The sequence below is a fragment of the Haemorhous mexicanus genome, chromosome 2 (genome assembly GCF_027477595.1).
Source record: "Haemorhous mexicanus isolate bHaeMex1 chromosome 2, bHaeMex1.pri, whole genome shotgun sequence".
NCBI lineage: Eukaryota > Metazoa > Chordata > Aves > Passeriformes > Fringillidae > Haemorhous > Haemorhous mexicanus.
The window spans coordinates 59,205,816-59,233,564 of NC_082342.1; the positions used below are offsets into that span (position 1 = coordinate 59,205,816).

Below are 27,749 nucleotides of genomic sequence, written 5' to 3' on the forward strand. Positions count from 1 at the left end.
GCGTGTTTACAGTTGTATAATAGCTCCAAAAACACTAAAGCATCCTCCCACTGTATTAAGAAAAGAGCCTTTAAAAGATGTAAAATAAGATTAGTAAAAAGTCTATTGACTGAATTAACCTAAGACAAATTATTTGGACACGTATGGTGTATATTATTTAAAAATAGGTTAAACAGTGTTTTGGCTTTTTTTTCAAACATGCAATTCTATAAATATTCCTACTTTTCTGATGAATCAATGCTCAGTATTTGGCCAGAAGACGAGTCAGTTCCCATGTCATGGAAGCTCTCAAGGGGATGTAGGGGGAGATTTTCCAGCCCTGTTATTTCTATGTTACTCCCTTATTTTTCTGTCCGGTATTTCTTCTTGCACACAGCTTCAAATGAGCAAGTACATCTTAATCATCTTATACACCCTATTCTGCACTGTCCCCTGGAAAAGCTGGCATTACAAGGATCCAAACTGTATTACAAATAAATAAAATCAATCTTGCTTTAAGAATATCAGTTTTAAGTGTAAATGGCACAATACAGAAGGCTATTGGTGATATTTGAGCAAGCCCCAGATTACCTGGCAAAGCTCAGTGGCACAGACTGGCAGGAACACCACGATGGGGAACAAAGGGAATGGCAAAGTCCTGCAGGTAGTGAACACTCCTGGCCCTCAGCTGGGTCAGCCTGACTCACAGCATATGTTGGATGATGCCCATCATTTGACAAATATGCAGGACAGGGATTTCAGACATTAACAACATGTTAGACCACCTTTGGGTCTCCACTCTCATCATATGTATTGTGGAAATACCCATTTAGAATTTCAGCAAGCAGGATAGCATTGCCTGTAATTGAAAAGGGACAGAAATGCATGTTTCTCTGCTCGTATTTCATTTCTCAGCCATCTACTCTATCTTTAGAAACACAACTTCAAGTAAAATGCATTAATTTTAACTGTAGTCCCCTCTACTTGAAAATAATCCAGTAATAAACTGGAATCCAGAAGAAAACACAAGACTTTTAGACAAACAGGTTTGTAAGGTTTATTGTCCATTGCACATACATGGATTATATACAAGTTAGTAACATAAGTTACTTCTTAATTTTCTAGAAGATTGTTACAGCAAACACTTGCCATTTGAAAACATCAAGTCAGAAATCAATCTCAAAAAGGTAAATATGACAATATTTTAAGAACAAAACAAATTGCACTTGGTTAGGAGAGTCAAATACAGGTTTGTCTATATGCTGTAACAAACTTTATAGCAGGTAATATTACAGTTAGAAGTAGTTCTTGCAGTCCATTTGTACATTAATAATTTTTTTCAATTTTACTTATTTAAAAACTGGTGGATAATTCAAAGATTTCTTTTTCTTCCTAGTATTCGAGATTCACATGAAATGCACTAGCAACTAAGTCTTTATACAATTCCTATTCAAATATAAGAAGAACACCACACCTGAAAATAAGGAGAAAACTAAAATGTATTGATTTTACATGTATCATGAGATGAGAAGTATGGAAGGTGTGTTCAGCAAGAAAGCCCTGTCCACTACTTACATAAAAGAAGATTTTAAAAAATAATCACTGCACACAATACAAAGGGTGGGGTCATACTGTACTTTTTAAATCTCCTGTAACAGTACTATTCCTCATTACTGTTCACAGATGAGTGTTTCCATAGCGAACTTGTTCTCAAAGTGTCGAATCTTTCGGCAGTTGATGGCTTCACGCTTCTGAATTCCTGTTGGATTGGGAAAGAACAACAGAGAGTCAAGAGAAGAAGGGCTGAGGTACATGAGAGGCAGAAGTTTGCTATGCTGTCACAGAAATCAGAACCACCCCTCTCTAACCCTCCCCTCCAAGAAAACAAACACAGGCACACATTCAGACATAGAAAATCAATTTGCAGGGAATGATCCTGAAAGCGTGGTGAACCAAATCCCAGTACTGGTTTAGTGAAAACCAACCTGCCAAAACCCCCCACTGGCTAGTTTTTAACTCAGATCAGTTCTCAATCTCCCTCTCTGCACATCTGTAAAAATGCTTGTGGGGACGTTTATTACTACAGGATAAACATACTGAATTTTTAATTGGATTTTGCTATTAAAACCTTTTCATTTTCAAACATCAATCTAAATTGCTTTTATAAATTGTATTTCTTCTCTTTGTTTTCCCAAGCAGTCAGGTCTTACCATATCAGAGAGGCAATTAAACTGCTTTGGTATGCACTTGCACACCACATGCAGATTACACAACAACAAGAAATCAAACAACCAAAAAGCAAAAAAACCAAACCACCAAAAAGCAAATCCAAGTAGCATCTGAATGCAAATAAGGCAGAATTTAATAGCTCTTCAAGACTTTTTCAAATAATGTTTTTCAGCCATTTTTCCATGAAAAAGTACCAAGCACTATAATTTTCCTGTGAAGACAAGCTGTTATTGACATTTCACTGACACAAACAGGAAGACGTAACAATGTATAGATGGCTTTAATGACAAAAAGAACTTGCAGTTCTGTACTTGGACTACAAGGCTAAAGCTTCTCCTATATCAAAGATTTTTCTTTGGTTTGGGGTGGGGTGGGTGGTTTAGGGTTCAAGATTGAAGAACAGCATCAACAAAAGCCTGAGCTCCAGAAAACACACCCACCCACACAGACATTTTGGTACTCCTAGGTCACTGGGGCCTCGAGCACTTTTGCACCACGACACGACTTATTTGCACACCTACACAAGAAAGTATCAGACAGGCTGAGGCCCACAGAGCTGGTAGTGCAATATGCAAGCCTTGCTTTCATTAGAGCCTTCTCAGAACACATTCAGGAGTCACTGAAGCTTTTGCCAACACACCAGACGGCGGGAGGAGCGTTTACCTTTCATGGCTTCCTTGCGCTGTAGCTTGTAGGTTTCCTTGCCGCGGCAGAGGCGGTAAATAAAGAATCCCAGCTGATCCACGTTTTCAATGCGATCAGTAACAATCATCTGCTCATGAATCAAATAGGACTGAGGCAAGTATGTTCCAGCCTGTTGAACAAAAATGTAACAGCTCTGTCAAAAACCATCTCTTCATGGTCTGAGTATACAAGAAACACTGCAGTGTTTTTCTTCAACATATCTTCAAATTATTTCAAGATATGTATTTTCCACTGACTTTCATTCTAAATGTGCAAACTTCACTACAGTACAGAAACATGTAACAATTACATGCAAAAAGGTCACAGAACTTCCACTGATGCCAACACCCACTGCAGTCCTGCTACAGTAACATCAGCCTTCAACAGGTTGTTTTTTTTTCTAGGTGTACCCACTGTCGCAGGCCAGTTCTGAAATTATCATCCAAAATTTTCACTTAATTAGTAACAGCCCACTAGACCTCAATGGGAACAACTCCGAAGCAGGAGTTGGCAGAACCATGATCCACATGGAGATACTCCTGCTGATGAAGGAGGCCAGCTGCAGTATAGTCCAGCTGCAGTTCCATGGGGCTGGGAAGCCTTGAACTTATTCACAGCGTAGGTCACTGCTCTCAAACCAAAGCCAAGATGAGATCATCTATCCCTGTAAGTTATTATGGCAACTTGTAAGTTATGGAAGTTATTATGGCAAAGCCAAAGTGGGACATCAGGTGTTTCAAGGCAATATACTGAAAAAGGGGAGAGCCATGACATACAAAGGCTTTCCAAGCCCTCTCTAGACCCTCCAGTATTATTCTGCCACAGATTAAATGATGGAGGAATCTGGCTCTGTGCACACCTCACTGTACATGGCTGAAGATGCACAGACTTAGCTGCCAGCCGGTTTTCTACCACCGCTATTAAATAATCATCCATTTTTAAAAATAGTAAGAAATCTTGTTAAGAGTGGTTCTAATTTATAGCAGTGTAAAGAGGGTGTTCCTTGCTCTTAAAAATAAAATTATCAGCTATTGTGAAAACAAATTCAGATTCTGTTGTGAAACATCTCTGTATTTTTTAGTGACAATAAACAACTTGAAATTTCCGCTGTGAAACAAGATCATCTTTTCAGCTCCAGTGACACGTTGAGAAGCTGATTAAATGCTATTATTCCCAGTAAAGAAAGAAAGGACTGCATAAAAATCACTTTAAATTTTGCATGAATGAATAAACTATGAATATTTTCTTCAATATATATTGTGAGGAAAACAACAGCAACTTTTTTTTCTCTAAGTAACAGCTTAGCAAACATCCTTCTCCCGAATTATCACACTCATTATTAAATCTCTGCAAATGACTGCATCTTAACTCCTGATCTCGAATCTCAGGAAGGAGTCCTGAGGGAGTGCCAGAGCACAGCAGCAGTGCAGGGCACTGGCAGGGTGAGCAGCACTGCTGAGAACTTGGGGGGCAGCCTGCCAGGGCACTCCTGGGCTCATGCCCTCCAAAGCACAGGACCTCCCAGCCCACCCCAGACCCAGCCTTCTCAGTTCTCCCTGGGTGGGACAGGAGGAGAGGAAACTCAGCACAGGAATCTCCTCTGCCCAGTTGCTGCAGGAGCAATTACCCAGCACTGGGATCCAACACAGCCACAAATACCATCATTTTTGAGACATCCTGTGTGCTGTGTACAGTTAAAATTAGCCAGCTGTCTCAGCAGCAAGAACAAGGTGGATGAGCAAATATATCTGGGTTTCAGTTTTGGTTCCCAAAGAAACAAAGGAGGCTTTTCATGTCTGCACACTAAAGCAAACTGTATCAATATACAGAAATGTGGGACTTTAGGCTAAAATTATGGTGTTTCTTGAACACCAGAACAGCCCAGAGCTCCACCATGTACATAAAATGCCCTCTGCATGTATTCAGAGCTCATTTAAATGAAACTAACACATTAATTTCATACAGGGTTTTTTGGTTTTTTGGTGGTTTTTTGTTTGGTTGGTTGGTTGGTTTTTGGTTTTGTTTGTTTGGTTTTTTTTTTTTGGTTTTTTTTTTTTTTGCTGGTGCAATCAAGTGTGACTGCAAGACAGTATTTACTCACTTTATGAATCTGCAGCACAGTTTTCCAAATTCTAGTTACAAACCTTTAGCCTGATTTTCTGTGACATCAAATGCCCACAGCATTTGTTAATACAATGAGAATTAAGCAGATGTCTCATAAAATTAGGGCACCCAGTGTTGGGGACAATGATCAAAACTGTTTGCTTTTGCATGGATTTTCAGTTAAATGTGTGATGCCTGGTTATCCTCTTACTTGTAAACCAAGCATATTTGATTCTGTACTAATGACAAACTAGGAAATTAACAGATTTTAATAGTGGAATTTGTGTGATCTAAAAATGGAAAGAAAACAGCACAGAAAAAGTTAAAAAAAATGGGGTCACTGAGTTTTACAGACACCACATCATCCTTATGTACAGGAAATGAAAATGTGGTTAAATAGCCAGTCTCAAAATAGGAAGCAAAAAAGCAGCAAAGGACTTACTTGTGGTAAATTCTCACATAAAATTTATTTATACATACAAACCACTCAGAAATGGCTAAAATGTTTCCTGGAGTCCTAATTCCAAAGCCTTTTTTGAAAGATGCAACCCCAAAGATGATGTAACTGTTCTGAAGTTACAAAAGTCCAGCAAAATATTAAAACATTCTCCCCAAATCTTAGCCACATTTTCATCACCTCTCTTCCCCACTGGACTATTCTGCTGTTCTGTGAAGAAACCAGAAGGCCAGAACCCAAGGTAAATACTATATCTAAATCAGCAATTGAAAGCATACATTATGTGAAGTGCACAGCAGATCCAACACATCTCGTGTGCATCACCCTCAAGCCACTGGATCGAAGTGGGGGCCAACCCCAGGCTTTAAACAATGTTTCTGTAAAAAGCATTTCCCAGTCTTATCTACTCCATGCCTCTCAGCTAACCAGTCTTGGTCCAGTGCACACATGCTTTACAGAAACTTCAGTCACAATGGATTACAAATTAAAAAACACAGACTACTATCAAAGAGTCCAGCTACACCACATTTACATGGTTTTGTCAGCCAAATGTATAGCACTAAAGAAAATCAGATTTTTTTGCCTTCCTCTGAATTAATGATTCCTTTATGACTGTAGATCATTGTCTAAGTAGGTTACAGACATTTTTTCTCTTTGCAAAGACCTCTAGTGATCATGTGCCTTTTGTGAATGTCAGAGTTCTGCAGAAGGGAAAAAAAACCCAAAAAAACTTCTACTTGTTCCTGTCTTAAGAAAAAATTACTTGTGATTTAATCATACCTTGATATTGATGAGCAGCTCCAGGAAATTTTTTGGTGGCATAACAACTGAAGTGTTCAGAGGAATCACATAGCACTTATCCAGGCTAAGGTCAAGATAGGCAGTGAGTCTCTATTGAGAAAACATTTATTTTAATCAAAATAACAAGAAGATCAGAAAACTGACAAACAGATGTTGCTGAACTGCTATTCTCTTGTGCTGTTCTCCAAATTATTCTTTTGTTCATTGTAAAGTCTGTCCAACAAACTCCAATCTAAGGGCAAGTAAAAGGACAACCAAAGGGCAGCCCTGATAGGAGTTTATATTTTCAACAGGGATTTGGGCAAGGCAGCAGGTGATGAGGAGCTCAAATGCACCATGCAAGGAAACTACAAAAGTGTACCTGAGCTGTTATGGAAACAAGAACAGTGTTCATTTATGCTTAGTGCCTTCATTGTGAAACAACAGGCCAAAAACCTGGCTCTAATCTTCATGCTTTTATATTTTGGTATAGTCTAAAGAGGAAATGCTGCTGTAAGAACAAAACACAGAAGGAAAAAAATTGCTGCAGATAATGCAACAAAAGTAGTTTTAGGTTCAAAAATCTGACTGACTTGCAAGGTTAATGATTATTCATAGTTGAATTATTATCTTTATACAGTACCTGAACTGCAGTATTTGCCATTATTTGATAAAAAGCTCAGGGAATTACCCTGATGAATCCTGTAACTCTGTTCACTGAGCTGTGTTTTACTGCACCTGTTCTTGCTAAAGAAGATGTTATCTCTAGCTACTGAAAGCTCTGAGGCTGTGTATATATAAAATACTGAGAACCAGGAGCCCAGCAGTCAAAATAATGCCAGGACAGCAATCATCAGTGCAGCTAATCTCATTACATGGAGCTAGTGTGGTATCTATGGCAAATGACCCTCGCACTGACCTTTAGAGCAAAGCCTTGAACTTATTACATCCAAAAGTAAATTTTTAATATTATGCTGTTCTTACTTGCTGCTTTAGTTTTTCATTTTCTAGTTTTCCCTCTTTAGAGTCTTTATTCTAACTCTTAACAGAAGGTCTCTAAATATATTCTGAAATATTATTTGAATTACATAGCTTGAGCAAGCAATGTTTTCCTCCAAATCTGGCTATGAATATTTGATAGATAGCACTTTAAACTCCAAAGTTTGCATAAAAAAATAGGACACTTCCCTATTCTTTTTCAGCTTAGCTTAAAAAAAGCTGTTCAGCGAAGTCTTCAAATGTTCACAGAGATTTAGCTTCCTGAAAACCAGCTGTACAACATTTCATTGCCATCAGACAGCTCCAACCATGCTGATACAGAAAAGGAAGGCTTCTAATTGTTCTGCAGCTGCTCTTAACACTGAGAGCTGTAGGCCTGTCAACTGCCTTAACAGAAATTTATTACCATGATTCCTATCAATCAAGGTCATTTCTCCCAAAAGGGAAGATAGCTTTGAAACCCTAGTTCAGTGTCTCTAGGAATCATAGTAGCCTGTGGTGCACAAAGAAATTAAACTTTGGCTTCCTGTGGCATCTGGAAAATGAGCTGTCTTCCATGGTCCTTCTCCTTCTGCTGCTGCTTTGGGGATTTGAGCCATGCTAGGAGAGCATGCTAGGATGAGTCCCTCCAAGCTGATGTCAAAGCTGCCTCAGCCCTTTCCAAATTTCCCTTGGCACCATAGCAGTTGGTCAAATTCTGGCTCAGTGGACTCAGCAGAGCAAGAACAATATTCTCTTTTGTTTCTCATACTAAGGAGAGCAAATAGATCCAAGATTTTTCCCTTTCTAAAAACAGAACTGTATTTGTAAAAGGTGGTTTACACACTACCTGATGATGACTCTGTCGTGCTGTACTTTATGCCCAGTTAATAACTACTTGCAGCCTGCTGCTGATCAAAACATTTCTGCTGCCTCCTTCACCCCTCTGCTTTCCCCCACCACAATAAATGAGTATATTTATGAGGATGACTGAGGGGGACCATTTTTCAAGTTTTAAATGCTTTCAACTTCTTCAGACATATTTCTTACCCGGTGGAAGTCGTGGACAATATCAGCAGGATCACTATCAGCAAATTCAGGGACTGGCACACTGATAAACTCAACATCTTCCTCCTCCAGGATCTGAATATTTTGCTCAATTGTGTGGTAGCGAGCAGTCTGAGCCTCTGCCCCAGGCTCAGGTAAACTTAAGCCATCTTCAATGTACTTTATTCCACAGAAATACACGCCACCCTGCTAAAAATAGCAAACAACCCAGCAACAAAAAGATCAGTAACGCAGAAGTTTAAAAGTAATATTCTCTGAAGAAAAACTTGTCAGATTATATGAAATTTTTTGCCCTTGATTCATACACCAAAGCAGCAGCCAGTTGCTAACAACAACAGGACCATGGCTAAAACCTCAGTTACACTCATCCCAGAGGGAGTTCTTCACTTGAATTCAAGGAAAACAAGATCCCACAAAGGAGATTCTTAAAATCCAGTCTTCCGTGTATTTTGAGAAAGACAATGAAGTTCCTAAATCTGTATGCATGTGTATTATTATTATTATTAAATTATGATCTAACTGTAAAATGATTAAATTTTAAGTTAAATCTAAGCAGTTAAATCTAACTGTTAAATTATTAAAAGTCAAAGTTATGAATAAAACCATTAAAACTGGTCATCCAAATCACCTCTAAAAAGAAGTCTAACTAACTCTAAATTTGGTCCTGCTTGCAGCAGAGGGCTGGATTAGATGACGTCAAGACTTTCCTTCCAAACTCAACTATTCTGTGAAGCTGCTTAGTTTAACACGACTTCAAGAGTCTGGAAAATCTAAAATAATTTTTGAACAGTTTTAAGAGACAAAAAGGTAAAAAGAGAAATTGAAATAACTAATTTGTGTCCTTCTGCCACAGAACAGGCGGCAGGCTACCTAAGTTAAGTGTAAAATACAGTTCTGAGTCAGAGGAAGTCATGTACCAAATTTACACACCAAATAGTTTTAGAACTATAGAACGCTGCATATGCACATGCCATCAATTTAAAATTTTACACTGAAAATGTGTCTTCACTGCAATGTCAGCTCAATTCCTGAACATTTCCTTTAAGGCAGATCTGGCTCATAAACAAGCAGCACAGGTTCGAATTAAATGGCACTTTCAGTTTCATCTCACTGGCAGGTGAAAGGTGGAGCATCCAGTGCTAAGCAGGGGTGAAATGTCCATTAGAAATGCAGCAGGCCTTCAGCTCCTCAGCTCGTTAATCCACCCACCGGGATAAGCTGTGCTGTTTAAGCATCATCGTTTGCAACACTACTTATCCCCTGTAAATTTGGTTAATGTGATAGCCAAATAGGCTACAAACTGCAAGTTCAGCTAGAATTTCTCAAGTTTAATGACTTGGCTTTCCACATTAGCAGCTACTAAAATGGGGGAAAAGCAACAGTCCTGCCATCAGAGACAAGAACATGATTTTTTACCTTATAATTAGGTACTCTAACCAGTGGGCTAGAGAGATTCATGTTTTGCTTACCCTCTCCCTTTCTGGCTCTGTGATCTTGCAACACCAGCAGTTTCTGAAGCAGGGAGGGTGTGCTCCCACCACTTGGGCAACAGCCTAGCACATCCAGCACTGCCCTGTGGCAACTCCCCCCAAGGGAGACAGTATTTAACTTAGATCTCCCATGTTTCAGGTAAATGCTCCATTTCTGTGGCACTGGTGCCTTCACAGAGCTCCTCTTGCAGCAGTGCTATTTGTTAAAAAACTGAAAATACATTTTGTTAGAGGTCTAATCTTGTCAGTGTGGATTAGACTTGACAGGGCATGTTTAAACCACACTGACTGTGCTTTTCCCAAGTCCCCTGCAGGGCCCATATTTCTTATCCATGTGGAGGCTAGGGAAGGGGAGAGTGGCCACAGTGCTTTCACAAGCAGCTCCTTTCCTGTACATTAGCAGTGCCTCATGTGTTAGGAAACCTGGGATCAAACAAGGAGGTTTTCAAGGGGTTAATCCACCTCCAGTACTTGGCACTGCAAAAGAGAAAAGAGAGCAGATAAAAATCTGGGACACCACTGGGGCTCCTAAACCCAAGTCCTATTTAGATACAATCTTTTCTCTGCAAAGTGAGGTTTTCAAAACTGTTGCTGTCTTCTATTTGCCAGCTTCACTTCTGCCCTCCTCTGCTGATAGGTAACTTCAGAGAAGGTAAAACTCTAGCCTTTAGAAACCAAGAAGTTTTGGAAAGAAAAAATAGTTTACTTCCTTTGGTTTAATCTGTTCCTCCTCTTCCAAATGTAACACAAAAAGAACAGTCTGTTGCTTCTCTTCCCACAGAGAAAAACAGCCCTCTCATAATGAGTATGTGACTTACCTGGAATGCAAAATATTTGTACAGATAGGCACCACCCAGGAACACACCAGCCAGCATAAAGGCCAATCCAAAGCACATGCACCAGCACCAGGCCCTTCTCTGTCCAACAGGCACAGCATCCTCAGGGTCCTGCAAGGCATCAGAGAGGGACCTTCAACACATTGTTCCCAAGGCAGGTAAGAGAGCAGATACTTCAGGCTCAACAAATACAAACACTGCATCCACCAGAAAAGGCTGTACATGCTTTAGCACAAGTGTTTTGAAACTTAGCTTGTTTGGTAAAATTTAAAGATAAGTCTATTTCAGTTGAGGTTTAGTAAAACTTGTACTTTTCATGCCATCATCACTGACTAAATCTGCAGACATAAGAGAGAAATGTAACAAAATCTCCTGAGATATCTAATAATACACAGTGAGCCACTTCCCAGGTTGCAAACAGAAAAATATGCATTCTCAGGCAACCTCCATGCAACAACAGCAGAGCGAGAAAGTCAACTCAGAAAGGTCAGACTCTGTTTTACCTTAGTATATGCAATGTAATTGAACCCAAAGAACCAACAAAAGATCAAAGGTAATAAGAGCAGCAAAATAAATCCTCTCCTATGTTGTTCCATCAGAACAAAACAGCCCTTACCACAACTTGGCTGGCAGAATAGCCAGGGTGGGAATGAAAAAAATATAAAGATGCTTTGTAAGTTGTTGTTAAGGAAGCTTTCTGCTCTATCTGCTGTTCATGTAATACTGAAGGAATGACAGGATGTTTCCCCTTTAGGGCACTAGTTTGCATAACCATGCAGTCCCCACAGGCATCCTAAGCAATAAAATGTTGCTTGCAAAACCTTTCCTCTATCAGCCACATAACAATGCTCTCTCTTCCCCCAAGTGTTTAACTCATATACGAAGTAAAAAAAAAAAAAACAAACAAAAAAAACCACCAAAAAAACCCAACCCCCCCCCCCCCAATAACAACAACTATAATATAATAATAAAATAAAATAAAAAATCCAACTTTGAGCAACCCTGTTCCAAGCCAGGATGATCCTGGGAAAACATCTGAATTCAAATAAATACAAAGAAATTCCTTTACAACCACAAAACAAGAATGTAGAAGGACGACGAGGCAAAATCATTATTACAGAATGAACAAAAAAACACCAAACCAGAGAACTGAGGAAGAGCAGGACAGAAGCACTTGAGAAGGCTTTGATAGCCATAGTTGTTAGTCAGTGTTCTGCCTGATGTGTTTTGCTGCATTTGCTAATTAAGATGTGGTACAGTACCCAGGTGTGGGTACAGAACCCAGCTGCCTTGGCCCAGTTAGGAAGGAATTCCCCTTATCTGGCTGAAGCAAGTCTGAAACCAAATGGAAAGGGGACCCTCCCTGTAAATGGTGGGAGAAAGTGGCACTTCCTGGAAATTACTCAGCTATTAGGAGAAGGGTAAGAAGCATTTTGGAGGGACTTACTTCTTTCACTGATTACAGAGGGAAATTCCTTGGTTAACAAAGTAGGTACCTAATTCATATGCAGCTAAAATTAAGTGATGTGAAACCCACCTTTACAGTACACTGCAATTATCTTTCATACAGAAGTGGCAATGCAGCTGCTTTTCCAGGCAACGGCTGCCAAAATCTGATTCAGAAATATTTAGAGTCAAACTGAAGATATTTCACACATTTTGTTTTACTTTACCTTGCTAAATACCACAGTAAATCAGATTGTGAAATCTCCATCTTTGGAGGTTTTCAAGACTCAACTAGAGAAAGCCATGGCTAATCTTGCTTTGGCAACCATCCTGTTTCTAAAGGGAGGTTGCAGCAGATGACTTCCAGAGGCCCCTTCAAACCAACATTTCTGGGATACATCACAAGGCAAAGTGAAATCAGCAAAATAACATTCACTGTGGACTGAAAAGACACAATGTAAAGACAAGAAACAACTTTTTAACACTTTTAGAATACCAATTATTTAAGGAATTCAGTGTAAAAAATTACAGGATTACTAGATGCCTGATTTTTATTCTGGCTCTTTGCAAAGACTGAGAATAGGATATAATACCCATGCTAATCTAATTAACTCTCAGATCACTGTGGATTCTTCTGTCAATCATCTCTATTATAAATCTAAACCAAGTAAACCAAGGATTTTTATTTTTATGTTGCCCTGTATCATAAGGTAACTATTTCCCTCGATATTTCAAAGTATACAGGACACCTGATAGAAACTTTTGGTAATAGCTGTCACTTAAACCATTCCAAGTTAATGCCAGAAAAAGGGATAGCAAACTGCCTTTGGGATACAATATCAAAATACTCCCTAGTGAAGAATATAAACAGTATCTTTATTCTTTCCTAGATCTGCTTTCATTTCCCACGCCTTTTTAACTTCAACCAGAATTATCCATTAATGGAATAACTGCCTCTTCATTTTTTTTCATTATTTTGTAAGTCCAGAAAGTCAAATAAAACATGCAGCTGGGAAATGATGAGGAAGGCACATTGAGTATGAACACCTACCTGGAAGTGGGGGTTAATGTCAGATCAATTTTCCACAAGCCACCAAAATAATCAGAAAAAAAGAAAGTAACTTTTACTCTTTAACCATGCTAGGAGGAACCTGAAAGACAAGTTTATCAGTATTCCACCTAAAATAATTTTCCTTTGATATATGAGATGACATGTAAACAATGGGTTTAATACAACTCTTTTATCCTTTACCACCAGCTAAAGGCTATCATTATTATTTCTGAAGGTGTCCCTTGTGGTGGCATGTTAAGCTATTTTGTATCTGTAGTCACCTATCATTGATATGTCCCCAGACTACCAAAACCAGCCCATTAAATTCAGATCAACAGTTCAAGCCCAGTTTAGGCTCCTTCTTAGGACACTGAATGAAAGCACAGCACCTTAGCACAGGTAGAACCTGAAACTGACAACACTGAAAAGATTTTATGCTCCTGAAAGAGAACAAAGAATTGACTTCCTAGCTTGAAAACTAAGTACGTTATCAAGCAGTTTAAAACCAGCTTAAATTAAAATATTAGAAATAATTTATTGAAGCCAAATTATATATGTAGCTGACCCATGGCTAAGCTCTCTAAGCCTTTTTATTGTTGCCGTAACAGCTTCATCTAGGCTGTATTGACCCAAAAGAATAATCTGTCCTTGCTATAAAAATCTGACCCTCTGCACTGCAAAAGAAGGAAGAGCAATGGATGCTCACCCTCCTTTCAGGTGACTCATGTTCTGAAAAAACCCCATTAAGTGAAAGCAGATCCCCACTAAGAGGGACAGTGCTGAATTAGCGCTTCTCCCCACATGATTACAACTGCACTTTGTTCCGCGGCAGCAGTGCTGACTTCTGAAGCCAGAGCACAACATGAGACTGCAGCCTCAATGACTAATCTTTCTCTAGGCCAGCTTTCCACTGCCAGAGGTATCTCACAGAAGAAAGCATCATGTACTTGAGGTGAAGACTGACCTCTAAAAATACACCTCTCTACTTCTGTGAGCAGTAATAAATAATTACTGTCCTGGTACCTTTCTTTCCTCTCTGCTTCATCCCCGCCCCATGTACTTTCAACTCCCTTGTGAATCCTCAGCCTTAAGGTGATGCCACAAAATTCATCTCTGATGCAAAATGCCTTAAGAGGAACTGGATGCAAGCCCAAAACTGGCTTGTTTCCCTTGATGAGCTGATTGTTCTAATTGGAAAACATTTGATTAGCCTATTTCCCATGGATAAGACATGAAACAGAAGCATCTCTCTGCTACTTGTACACTAAATCCTATGGTGTTGAAATTAAGTGGTTCAGGACTTCCCAACCCGAACAGCTTTAAGCTCTGCAATAACAATTTTCTTTCAGATAGAAAACAAGTATTAAATTCTCTATTATTTGAGACTAGCAAGATTCAAATCTAGAGTCTTCTCACAAAGAAGTGACAAGATGACTGCAGTTTTCGGAACAGGTCCCTTCATTGGTGACCACAGCAGTGAATGTGAAACTGCTCTCTGCCTTCTTACTAAAACCATGAAACACTCCTCAGATGGGCACATGATACCACAAACTATTTATCAGAACACTCTCAACTACAGAGAGATGTGCACAAGAACACCTTTATGACAATTAGCATTAACTGTTCTGCTAGTTAACTAAAAAAAGAAAATAATAGTAAATTAAAAAAAGAAAAAGTTTATAACCCCATAAACCTGCAAACACTAGCACTTATTAATGGCTAGTAGCCATATATTCTCTTGCTCTTTTCAGTTCGATTTTAATGCAATTTTTTTTTTTCTTTAATATATGCTGTATTTTAGAATGGCCAAATTCATGTTTGGGGTAATATCACAAATGTATTCTAACAAGCTCCAATGCTGAGCCACAAATGTGTGTAATTAGACTTGATAATTACTTAGATTTTCCCCTTGTGGCTTTTTGTACATAGTGGAATATAATTGCTTTAACATTATAAAAGTAAAGCAGTCTATAAACTTACAAGGCATATGTCTAGTTCATATTAAAATGACTGAGAAGATTATCAGACCTTGTTCCTTTGCAGAAATTAAGGGCACATCTACCTAAACCAGATATGACGGACAACATGATGTGAGAAGTCCAGAATACTGTATGACTGCGGGACAGCTATGCAAAAGATAATGTCCCAAATTTAAAAATAGATAAGATAGCAATAAAAATAATTATGGGAGGGGGAAATGTCTTTTGGAATGAACAGTCTTCAATCCACAGAGAAACCATATGCAGAGCATTACTGAGTATTACAAACATTACTAAAAATGTCTGCAGCATAATACACAAAATGTCCATAATTATGCATGTGAGAATAACATCTATTACATATACACAAACACATATATCAAAGCTTACAGTTAATGTGGGTAAAACTGGCTGGAAGTTATTCAGAACAGTTTTTCCTCTAAGGTCCTCTGTGTGCCACTTAACTCACATGGATGGACAGAACACAGTCAGACAGACTGAGTTTCCTGAAGGCAAATATTGACCAACTGCAGCTGTAATTAGTGGAAGGGGAAGAAAGGAAGTTCATGATGACTCCCTAGAAGTGTTTTTTAATGAGAGAAGCTAAAAAGTCTTTAAATAAAATACTGACCAGTGGCTGTATAAACTGAATTCTGTTGGTCAGGCTCGCCTGCTCCGACTTGTAAATACGACATCTGTAGAAAATCCTCACGAAAGAAAGTAAATTTAAAATGAACTTAATTTAGAAAGAGCTCTGCATTCCTTCGATGGTATTCCTGCCTGAAGACTGCTCCAAGCCTGGTATTCTATTTATTACTTGTTGCAGATGGGAAATTAAGGCAGGCTTTTGCAAGACTCCTCACTTGGCAGATGCTGCGAATCTGGAAGGCGATCATACTGATCTGCCTCTAAAACAGCAATTCTATGCTTACTAACAAAATAAAATTTAAATTTTAAGTACAATCATCTTTTAACTTGCTAGTTGGAAAAAACCACTCTATGTACAACAGATGCTCCGGAGATTTCTCACTTGTCCAGAAAACAAGCTATGGCTGTTTATATGCAGCTGATATCTGAACACTGCAACGCCTCAGTGCCAGCACTGCCAGTTCTTCGGTCACGACAGACAGGGACCTGTCCATCCAACCAAAGGCTCTCTGCCTAAAGAACAACATGAAAACACGACCTTACTTGTGCTGCTGTTCGCTGTAGTCATGTAGCCTGAATAACTAAGGAGATAAATCAATTAGAATTATCCATTAGGCAGCTGGTACTATTAACCTCTTCTATTTATCATATCTGTATATGGTCTTTGGAATAGTATGGTAAATACAAAATCTTTTAGACAGCACTAGGAAATCCAGAAGTAAGAAGAAACTAAATTCCAGGAGCTTTACAAGTTCAAAGTCCAAGGTTGTTTTAATTGGTGAATGTTATCTTTGACGAAATAATGGGGGAGTTTTATTAAAACATACCGTGTCTGTCAAATGACTCATTTCATTGTTCAAACATTGTAACTGTAACAGAATAAAAACATCAGTATAAGCAGCCAGCTCAAGATTATCTTAAAAGGGGAATGAGAACTGGTGGGCAGGAAGGTAGCTGCAGCTGCATGTATTGGGAGAGACAGAGGTGAAGAGAGAACAAAAACTGGAAAACAGGCAAGAGTAGGGGAGCAAGAAATAAAACTCAGAAACATGTTAGAACATGATGAATTCAAATTTTCTGCAGGAAGTAAAGGAAAATTACAACTGTAAAGTGAATGTTAAGGACAGGAATCAGCAGTACATGTACCACTATGTGATAGAGGGACAACAAAAGAAGTATGGCCTGAAGAATAATCCAGCAACTCCTAATCAACATGAGTAATCCTGACTTAACTAAACACTGCCTTCATTTCTGAGATAAGAGACTGCAAAGCCTGATGGCAGTCAACAATTAAAGAGGATGGGTAAAGAAGGAAAAAGCCTGTAACTATTCAAATTGCTGTTTTGGTTAAATTTTAGAGTAGCATTAAGATGAGTAGTTGTTAGCTCTAGTCTTACATGGACTAGAAAGTGACAGGGTACTTAAATGGCCTGAAAGTTATATTTTTAGACCCGGCAAAGACTTCTTTTCAGGTGACTCACCTGCACTTTTGCCTATATCCTCATCCCAGGCTGTCTACAGCAAGTGAACAACTAACCAAACACTGTATCTGATGTTTTCTTCAGACTGTGTTCCCCAGATTGCTCCTCCTCTCTGTCCAGTTTCAAGCTCTACCAGCTTCCTTCTCTGGGCACTTACCTATGTCTATGCCCCCTGGATTTTTCCTCACTCAAAGCAGAGCTCTCTGGTATCTGCCACACACAGAGTAACTGGCACACCTTATCTCCATTTCTTCCCTTCACCATTGCCCCAAGATAAGCCACTCATCACCACGCTCTGGTGAAGAGGAGATGAGCTACAGCCACAGGACTTTGGTCTGCCACATCAACCAGCACAGCACTCCTGTGCCTCTTGGCCTGCTTTTTCACTGCAAACACTCAGGGCAGAACTGCCCTCCTGGGTTTCTCCTGTACAGGTATTAGCACCACAGGACCTTAATATCATCTTATATTCCTACTGAACATGATGAAACACTTATTTTACTGCATGAACCCAAACACTGGAACAGCTTGCCCAGGGAGACTGTGGAGCCTTCCATCCTTGGAGATACTCAGAAGCTGACTGGAGGTGGTCCCAAACAACCAGCTGCATGTTGTCCTGCTAGAGCAGGGGAGCTGGCCCAAATGACATCCAATGCCAGCCATTCTGTGATACAAATCTACAGTTTTTAAGCAGCACTAATACTATAGAGGATGGGGATTAACAAATAACTCTAACCACTTGTTTCATTTAAGGAAAAAAAAAAAAATCAGACTTCCAGGAGGGCTGGGTCTGTGCTAGATAAGTAATAAAGCTCCACACACCTTTTATTTCGCTTTGGAGTTTTATGATTCTTCTGCCTTCTCCCCACTCCCCTGCCACGAAAACTTCAACTAAACCTACAACATTTGGAAAATGTCTTGCCTCTAAATGTCTGGATGCTCAGAATGGAAATCAGGTTTATTTAGAAAACACATTAATGTTGCGGAATTTCTCTACATATTTTCATAAACTAGAATGACGGAAATTTGTTCTGCATTCCACACTTAGTCTTCTCACATATTTAAAGGAAATAGAAGTGTTCTGGTGCAAGTTCACAAGTGATAGGCTAAAACATGCAGGTGGAAAGCTTGCACAGGTATCTGGCAAGAGGGATTAATTTTTTAAACAAAACCCCTCAAGCCTAAGAAGGCATATGGGACATTCTTCAGAATGCATTTTGCTTTCAGAAAACAAAATCACCACACCCTTTATAGTTACAGCATACTGAACATGGCATTTCATTAACTGTCCAATTCTGAAAAATGCTTCATTTTCAAACATTGCCAAAATAAACCCCTTACCCACCTGCACTTTTTGACCTACAACTGACTTACATTCTACCATACTCACAAGAACTACACTAAATCAATCTATAACTTTAATGAAGTATTTCTTTCATCTTTATCCTGAATGAGATCAGTATTTGAAAACAGGAACTTAGAAGGTTCCTATTCCACTTTAAATGGATCAATACTAAATTATCTCTTTAACCTTGATTGTTCCAGTCCCTGTTTCTCCCTTACCCTGCTCAATTCTTATATCTGAAATTTCTTTTTTCCTATGACTGCCTGATTCTCAGACATCAGTATGATGGAACACTATGAGGATTTAACCTAGATTTCTCTCAAGGCTATTTTCCCAAGTGGCATTGGTTCTTTCACCCAAGAGATCTCATTAGCATGCACATATGCACCACTGAGCCTCGGAATTTAATAACTCTATTCCCAGTTCAGCCACAGATGGTATGTCATCTCAAGCAAGTTACAAAGGCTGTGTCTCAGTTTCTCTCAAAAGTAGAATCCACCATCACAAAACCCTCTTGTGAGGTCTGTAGTCCTGCTTCAAAGGAGGGTAGACTCTGAAGCCTGTCTAGGTTGCTCAGGGCTCTTGACCAGTCAAGGTTTGAAAATGGCTAAGACTGACACTTCAAAGCTTCTCGGGGTAATTTTCTCAGCAGCATTCAGTTCTCCTCAAGACTGAAAAATATTGTGCTTCTATCTGTCAGAAGCTCTCTTTTTTAAATTTATGACCACTGTCTTTTTAGTCACCTCCCCAGGCACTGGGAGGCTGCTGTTACGTCCTCCTTGCAGCAGTTTCATCTCTGGGTTGAACAAGCTGTACTCCCTTGGCTGCTCCTCACAGGGCGTAACCTCCAGCCTCTGACTATTGAGGTGGCCCCTGCTGGACTCACACCAGTTTGTTGCTGTCTTTTTTTGGATCAGAGAGCTCTCAGCCTTCAGTGATGCCAGTGACTAGCATCCAGCTGACTGTCCACCACAAGCCCTGGCTCTTGTGGTCTTTTTCAAGCAGAGCAGCTTCCCAGCCAGCTGGTGCTCAGTATATCCTGATGGCTGGGATGAGTCTGCACCAGGTACAGGACTTGGCATTTGCTGTTTCGGAAACTCATGAGATTTTGTTCAGCCCATTACTGTAGTCTGTTGAGGCTCTTGTGAATGGCAGCCCTGTCCTCAAACACATACACTCTGCTAATACATGTATTAGTGAATTAGAATGCATAGTACCTAAACAGCAAGCACAGTTCTCTGAGTGGAAACCATTCTATATGCAAATACAGAACAGCATTTAATTGTAGCAGTTATGAGTATCAGCAGAGGAGAGCCGACCTTGTAAGGCTGACGTTTAATTATGCCCTCTTTCTAGACAAAACTGTTGTAACAAACTGAAGGGCTTCATTGCAATCAGACTATTCCAAGTCTGAAGTGGAGCACACACTGCAGTGCCCAGCACCTGGCGGCACCACACCCTGCAGGATCACAGACCTGGCCAGCGCTCAAACACCTCACCAAGAGCTTCCCAAAACTGCTCACTGCACGGTGCAGCAGCCTCCGAGTCGTGTTTGGCCTCACAACCTTGCAAAGGCTGCTGCAATTTCAAGTAAGTGCAAGGGTTTTCTATTTCTGTGTAGGCTTTATCTTTTAAAATAAATAAATAAATAAACAGGCCTTAGTGATTCAGCAACTATGTGAGATCCACCCCAGAGATCACTCACTCCTCCCAGTTATGATCTCTCCAGCCTCCTCTTTTTCCACAGTCATTCCACCATCTCATTCTACCCACAAAAGAGCAGCAAGCTGCCATCAAAGCAGGAGTTTGCTGAACACTAGGACAAAGACAACCACAAATTAACCAAGGACTTGCATTCAAGGAACTCTACTCTTAAAATGCCTGTGGGTTTTATTTTTATGTGTGTTTATATATATGAAATTATATGTACTGCATACTTAATAATATATCAACTTTAGAAAAATTTAGAAAAATATTTGTGTACATGCACACGCACACACTGACACCACATGGAAAGGACAAACAAGATACCAATTCTTTTTTTTTCAGGATCTCTATAACTGTTGGGCAAGTAAGGTTTTGGCATTTTGTCATGATGAATTTTGTACAGCTGTTGCACAGAGGACCCTTGCTTGTAGATGACACATGGATCACTCAGGAAGGACGTAGCGCTTTTCTGTGAGTCTGTTGTGGCCCAAACCCTACCTAGATCACATGATGTCTGCCACAAACCATTTCTGACTTCACTGCAGAGCTCAATCTTATTAATTATCTCATTCCTTTGGTTTACCACATCTGTAAAATTAGGACAGATATCCGAATTTTATAAATTAGCATGCTTTTCATCTGTAGATTCAAAGTAATTTCCACTGAGGATAAAAAGCAGTACATAAATAGTAAGAAAATGAATGTTGTATTATTCATACAGATCAGGAGACTAAAAGCAGATAATGCTAACCTTTGTCAATCATAGCACAAGGGGAGGAAGGGGAGAAAAAAATAGGGAAAAGAAAAAGAAATCTGTGCAATAAGTAACAAACCACATAATTACTTATCCCAGCTGTAGTTACATTTTAAAAATGTCATAATATTTTTGGAAGTACAGAATAAAGACTATTTAAAATTACTAGGACTTAAAAATGCAGTACTTGTGTTTGAAGGCATATCCTGAGGGTCACAGAGAGGGCTATTTTCTTTTTATGAAGAGCTATCTGATGCCTGTACGTACTGGCTAGAAAATACATATAAAGCTGACAAATATTCCAAAACCACAACTGCAGAACAGCTACCTGAAAACATTACTGGAGGTAAGTATGCTTATCATTCTTACAGACCCCCACCCCAAAGACTATTAGCATCAACATTTACTAAAATGCTGATAAGAAAAAAACAGGAAAAAAAACCTACATAAATAACAAAGAAAACAGATTTGAAAATAGAAAACAGTCTATAAAACCAGAACTGTTAGGTAACATTTGCAACTGCAAACATTTCATTAAAATACTCAACAGAAGAAAAACATATATACACATTACATTTTAAAATTAAACTTTCCTTGAAATAGATGTTCACATATGGATTAAATATTCATTATAATGGAATGAATCAAAACCATTTCCCTTGAAAATACTGCTGATTCCAAGAAAATTTTCTTTCACAGGAAAGCTCAGCTTTTCATTTTGATCCACATCTTCAGAAATTAACTAATTTAACTTGATCTTTCCCATTGAACAAAACTTTCATTTCAACAGCCTCTGTTTAAGTGGTATTCTTCATACTGCTATGCAATGTTAATATCTAAACTAGTTTCTTGAGGCTTATCAAAAAGATTATTGCAGGAGTGAAGACAGGAGTGAACATAAGAGAAGTACTTCTGGCATTTACTGTAAAGATACATTACAGTGCAGGATAGTTTTTCCAGATACTGCACTAAATAAAGCATCATCTAATTACAGACTCTTCCATATGATGATATTAAGGGGGAAAAAAGTTCTCCAAATACATTTTTAGGGCAAAGGGTTTCAGCCAAGTGAACGTTTGGGAATCTGAAGAGAAACTATTTAGAACTGCAGAAAGTATTCCTGTTGTCTCTCTAGTCATCCCTGTACTGAGCTCACACGAGCTGGATGGTACAGCCACCAGCTCTTGCTCAGTCAGCCAAAACGTGAATGACACAAACAACTGACGAAGCAGTTATCACAAAGGTCTGGCAGAATACATCCTGTTTGAAACATCAAATATAATTCTTCTGGGAAATGGTTGCATCTCTCAACCAAAGCTTTGTGTTTGTTATTCAGGTCGGGAGGTTATGAGAGACAGAAAAGGAAGTTAGATACGGAGCACTGACAGAACTCCTCTGTCCCACAGATTTGTGCCCATTGCTGGGGGATGACACCACCTCCTCCAGATCACATTTTGGATTTTGTAATTCCAAATCCCTAAACTCACTTTAAAATAGCAAGAGATTGTCAAAAGAGCACCACAAACTTTTAGAGATCTTGGTTTTTTAGTATTGTCTCAATTGCTGGCAGCCTTTAAGGAACAGCTTTAGTAGCCAAAAGTGTCAAGGCCACAGTCACCTTATGTTCAGGAAGCTGTACTACTTAACCAGTAGCACAAAATCATAATGTAAAAAAAAATGCAGGGGAAGCCACAAGGCTTCTTTTCTTAGGAGAAGTCCCTCATTAACAACACATTTTGTTCAATAAATTTTGTTCAATAAAACTCAATTTACCCTAATTTATCTTTTTGGGTACCCATTAAGTCAAATAAAATAACAGATCAAGCCCTTGGTACTCTTTGTGCCTGAAACTGGAGTGTTTTCATCTATGGTTTGGTGGATTTTCATTAAAGTTTTAGCAACATCTGGGAGAAGAGGGAGAGAATTTACTCTGTTAGAATTTTTTTCTTCTGGTCCTCTTTTAAATAATCATGTCTTAATCTCCACAATTCTCTGACAGATAGCAGAAGCTGGTTGGTTTAATGACCTAGTTGCATCACAGAAAATATGAGGAAAATACAAAGACTGCTCTTTCCCCAACGGCATCTGGTGTAAGGCCGAAAGAAATTTGGCTGGAGAAAGCCTATAATGGGAATATGGAAACTCCTGAAAGAAAAAAAGAAATTAAAACCAAACAAAACAATCCTAAACCACCCAGCTACAGGGACGTTCCATAAAGTGGGAAAACCTGCTTTCCTGACAGCAAAATAATAAGCAAATTACTATTTTTTAGTGGATACAGTAACTTTTGTATATATATATATATATATATATATATATACACATATATATATGTATGTATGTATGTATATAGATATGTTAAAAACCTGCAAAGTTAATGCCTTTACTTTTACTTCAAAAACATTTAACACCAATTACACAAAATCTGAGGCTTTTTCTACGCAGCAAAATAGTGCTCACTAGTTGTTGCTCAACAGTATTTCCTAGCTGGATCCCTTCACTCTGTGTTAAAATTGTCTATTTTAGTATGATTTAGGCTAGATTAAGCTAAAGTGAAAAAAGAAGGTTAATTTTAAAGGTCAGAGTAATAACGTTCTTATAAGGAATAAATGCAGAAAGCTGCTGCTTTCAAAATTCTGAACATTTACACTTTCACACTGAACTCTGCATATGCAGTTATCCAATGGTCAGCCACAATACAGATGTGTGTATCCACAGCTCCTGTGCACAAAGCTGGATGTGGTAAAGATGCACCATGCTGAGCACCCCAAAAAGAGAAAAATAGTTTTAAAAGGTTGCCACTGAACCTGGCAGGAGGGAGCAACAGCCCAAGTCACTGAGGGCATGAAGATTTTTGGGAAGGTTTAATCTACTGAATGGCCTTTATAAAATGTCTGAAGACTTCAGCTATGCTCAGAAACCATCTTTGGCTCTCCTAAGATCTATTGTAGGAAGAATTGTTAAAAGACCACACATTGTTTGTTTGTTGGGAAACTGGGTCATAAAACACCCTATTGTAAAGACAATGAGCAAAATGGAAAATGAAATGTGGCCTAAGACCCTTCACTAGGAGTATTCTGTATTTTGGCCAAGAATTATGGCATACCAGTACCACCCCAACAACAAAAACAGAGTTGTAATGGCTGCCTACAGTAATTAAGGAGACACTTTCACTACATGCCATAATACAGAGCAGTGATTTATGCAGAGACAGGATTAGCACTCGAGATTTTTCAACTCCTTTTTAAGTAACAGACTCCAAAACATAAGACCACTGCTTTCTGCAAAACCTTTTTTTTAAGACGTTGTTTCCGTGACACATCCCCTACTCTTCTTGCCTCTTCCTGTCTTACCTTCCCTGATTAATTTCCAATTAGTATCTGCATCAGAGGTTACTGGGCAATTTTTGGCAAAATCAGAGTATTTCTGTGCTGTATCATCAGCATATTTTATCTGCAAATGCTCTTTGCTAAGTCCTTGGAAGATTATGTATTTGAGAGTAATCCTGCAATGACAGAGCGGCAGTCTTCAAGGCACTGTGCTGGGAAAAGCTGCAGAATGAGGCTGTCAAAGAATTAGCCCAAAAGCTCATTCCATGAATTTTTATTTTCTTGACATTTCAGAGTATTTGGCTTTATTCATTAATCTCAGCTAGCTTACTAGTATCTCTGGCTCAAATATTTTTAAGTTCTTGGTAATAAAATTGTGATAGTGCAATTCTGTTGAGCCTCTTCTTAGGGTCTTCTCTTGACTTCAGTCCAGAATGCCTTCCAGGACTTTGTTCATAGAAGCAAGCTTCATAAAATGTTGCAATATTTTTCATGTTTACACTTGTGATCCAGATCTAATTATTTTCCTACAGAAACAATGTAGAAGGGAAAACAAATGTCCCATATATGCTGTTTTGGAAATGTGACCTTTCAGTCTACCAGAATTCTTCCTTCCAATATACATTCCCACACTGCCTCCAAACCTCACTTGAAGCAAAGGGTTTTCCAGCAGCAACGTGATGTGAATAATGCATTTGTCAGATGTGGTTTATTTTCTCCCCTTTCCTCCAATGAGCTGCATTGGCAGCTGAAGTTGTGGATGGGTGGGGGAAGATCTGTTTCTAATGCACTTGTATTCAAGAAGGCAAAGTTCAAAGAGTGGATCTTGCACTTACCTCAAAGGTATCAAGTTTTACAAGGGCCCTCAGTTCCTTTCCACCCGCTCCCCCCACCCAAAGATCTGAGAATAAGCTCCCAGACTTGAAGAATCACAATACCTTTAGAGCTACATGGCAGTGCTTGTTTCACTACTGTTAATCCTGCACGGATTGCACAGCCTGTTCTACAAAAACAACAGACAACGCTACTGTACCACATCTGCTTTTATTGATGCTTTAAAACACAAAAGCTCAAAAAAAGCTTTCTCAAGAATTTTGCACACTGTTAGGTGCAGGTCTGCAGTTCTGCAGACAAAAGATAGAAATGTGTCAAGGAGAATGTCAAAGACTCATCCCTCAAGAGCGCTCGTTTGGAATTTTCATCTGTACTGAGCATTCCCTCCTAGCAAGCTATTTCAGGAGTGTTTCAAGCTTCGTTTAGGCGTGTTCATCCCCTGACAGCATTGCAAGAACTTTTAAGTAGCTACTGTGAGATCAGACCGCCTTTTGACCTGGTTAATAAGTGTTTACAAGTCTCATTTTTAGGCAAGGAAGCCAAAGTTAAGGCAGATCTTGTATGTCATCTTCGGCTGCTAGAATTTGGAGCTCCACATTAAGGAAATCACAGTCAAATGACACGCTTCCGTCAGTATCTGGACAGGGTCGGGAGGATTTGTTCCCCAGTGTACAATTAGCCAGATGCATTTTGTTTGTTTAGTAGCAGAAAAACAAGCCCAATTTGGTAGGCTGTCTGGAAACAAACATTATCCCGGGCAGGTCTGGATTCCGAGGTAATAAGAAAAACCCATTTTCTGGAATATGAAGCTTGTGTCTAGCTTATGTGCTTGGTGTCACAGTGACCAGCAAACCTGGAGTTAGAAAGGAATTCTGCAGCTTAATCTGGGCTCAGGGAAGACATTACTTCCTAGAGAATAGCTCTCCTCTAGGAACAGGAGCACCTAACGGATTTCATATAATTGCAGGCAATCTGAGCAACAATACTGTCTCATCTGTTGTGGCACACTGCTCTGGAGACTTAAATACTCTGGTCAGAGTTTTATCTGAAAGCACAGAATGCTCAGCGGAAGTGTGACATTTAACCACTTGCTCTGTCAGGGAGATGTCACTAGAAGCACCTTTCTGGTTCTCCAAGGCTGTGAAATAACAGCGGATTTTGCAGGTGAAGAACACGGCCCCATCAAAATCACAGCAAAACCTGGACCAGGGCACAACTTCACGCCAAAAACTAAACAGATACTGTCCTCCTATGCAGAAATTCACCACAAAGATTTAGGAAATTATTAAACACTATCACTTTTGAAGAGCTGATCTGGTAACTCAGAGGCCCGAAGAACAAGAGACTGTGAAAGCCAATGAAAACAGCAAGACACTGTTTATGTGCAGCTGGCCATTTCTCAAGTTTTCATTCCCTTCTGAAAGAGCTTAGAGCAAATTACACTACTCCGAATTAAAAACTGGTTTTGATTACGGGAGTATAGAAATTGCAACCAAAAACCTTTATATTCGAGGCAGTTTTGCACTTCATAAACTTAAAAAGCCGCCGGTGTTTTTCCTTCGTTGCTGTTCGCAGAGGGGAGGCGACAGCAGCGCCCGGAGTTTGGGTGCTGTTTTGGGGCGGGGGGAGGCAGCTCTTTGTTCCTTCATTTAAGTTCCGAGGCGAAGTTCTCCGCACCACACAAGCACCAGGCTCTGCGAACACGCTGCGGCACAAGCGCGGCCGAACCCCCAACTTCACCCTCCAAGCGCTCCCTTGCCCTGGAGCATCCGGGGTCCGGGAGCTCGCCAGCAGCCGGCCGGGCCTCGCAGGGCGGCCGGAGGGAAAGGCAGCGGGGGGAGAGCGGGCACGACCCGCCCTCTCCTCTCAAACCAGCTCCCACCGCCGGCCCAAGACAGCCAGGGCGCTGCGGGAGCGGGCGCGCAGCCGGCCCCGAAAGCCGAGGTGGCCGCGGTCCACGCGCTGCAGCGGCTAACAAAAAAAACCTCCAAAACAAAACCCCAACAAAAACCCCCAACCAAACAAACGGAAAATCGGAACCCGCACAGAGATCCCCGGAGTCGGGAGAAGCGGAGCCGAGAAGCTCGCCCTGTCAGCCATTTTAGAAGCGTGAGCCGATGGGGCGGCGGGGCGCACCGCGGCGCAGCCTTCCCCCGGCCCGCCCGGGGGCCATCGCCGCGGGCAAGGGGCGTACAAAGCACGGCAGCGTCCCCGCCGCGCTCCCCACCCCGGGCTCCGCGCGTAGCGGAGCGGAGCAGAGTGGAGCGCCCGGCGCCGCCGGGCCCCGGAGGATCGGTCCCCCCGCCGCCCTCACCTTGGCGTCCGGCGGCAGGATCAGCACCTGGCTGTTCTCCTCCTCCTTCTTCGCAGCCTCCTTCTGCGCCAACGCGGAGTTGAACGACACCTTCACCATGGTCGGTCCTCAGCACCCCGCACGCAGGAGAACGAGGACGAGAAGCAGCCCGCACCGGCGGAGCTTCGCGGTGCTGTCCCCTACCTTGCCACCCCCCGCTGCTGCCTCGCCGCGGCTGCCGCCCCCGTCCCCTTGTCAGGCGGCTGAGGAGGAGGAGG

General features: G+C 40.3%; 1 protein-coding gene across 2 annotated transcripts; it reads right to left on the minus strand.

The window, feature by feature from the left end:
- Nucleotides 1–1,011: 1,011 nt before the first annotated feature.
- On the minus strand, nucleotides 1,012–27,749 carry ITM2B (integral membrane protein 2B). Of its 2 annotated transcripts, none has more exons than XM_059839029.1 (6): nucleotides 27,493–27,749; nucleotides 10,587–10,715; nucleotides 8,261–8,464; nucleotides 6,233–6,343; nucleotides 2,872–3,022; nucleotides 1,012–1,738 (listed from the first exon to the last, which is right to left on the minus strand). In XM_059839029.1, exons 1-6 carry the CDS (start codon nucleotides 27,589–27,591, stop codon nucleotides 1,650–1,652), a joined length of 783 nt encoding a protein of 260 aa, XP_059695012.1. In that variant the 5' UTR covers nucleotides 27,592–27,749; the 3' UTR covers nucleotides 1,012–1,649. The 2 variants fall into 2 exon arrangements, with proteins under 2 accessions (XP_059695012.1, XP_059695011.1); XM_059839028.1 differs by having other exon boundaries at nucleotides 8,261–8,467; nucleotides 27,493–27,747.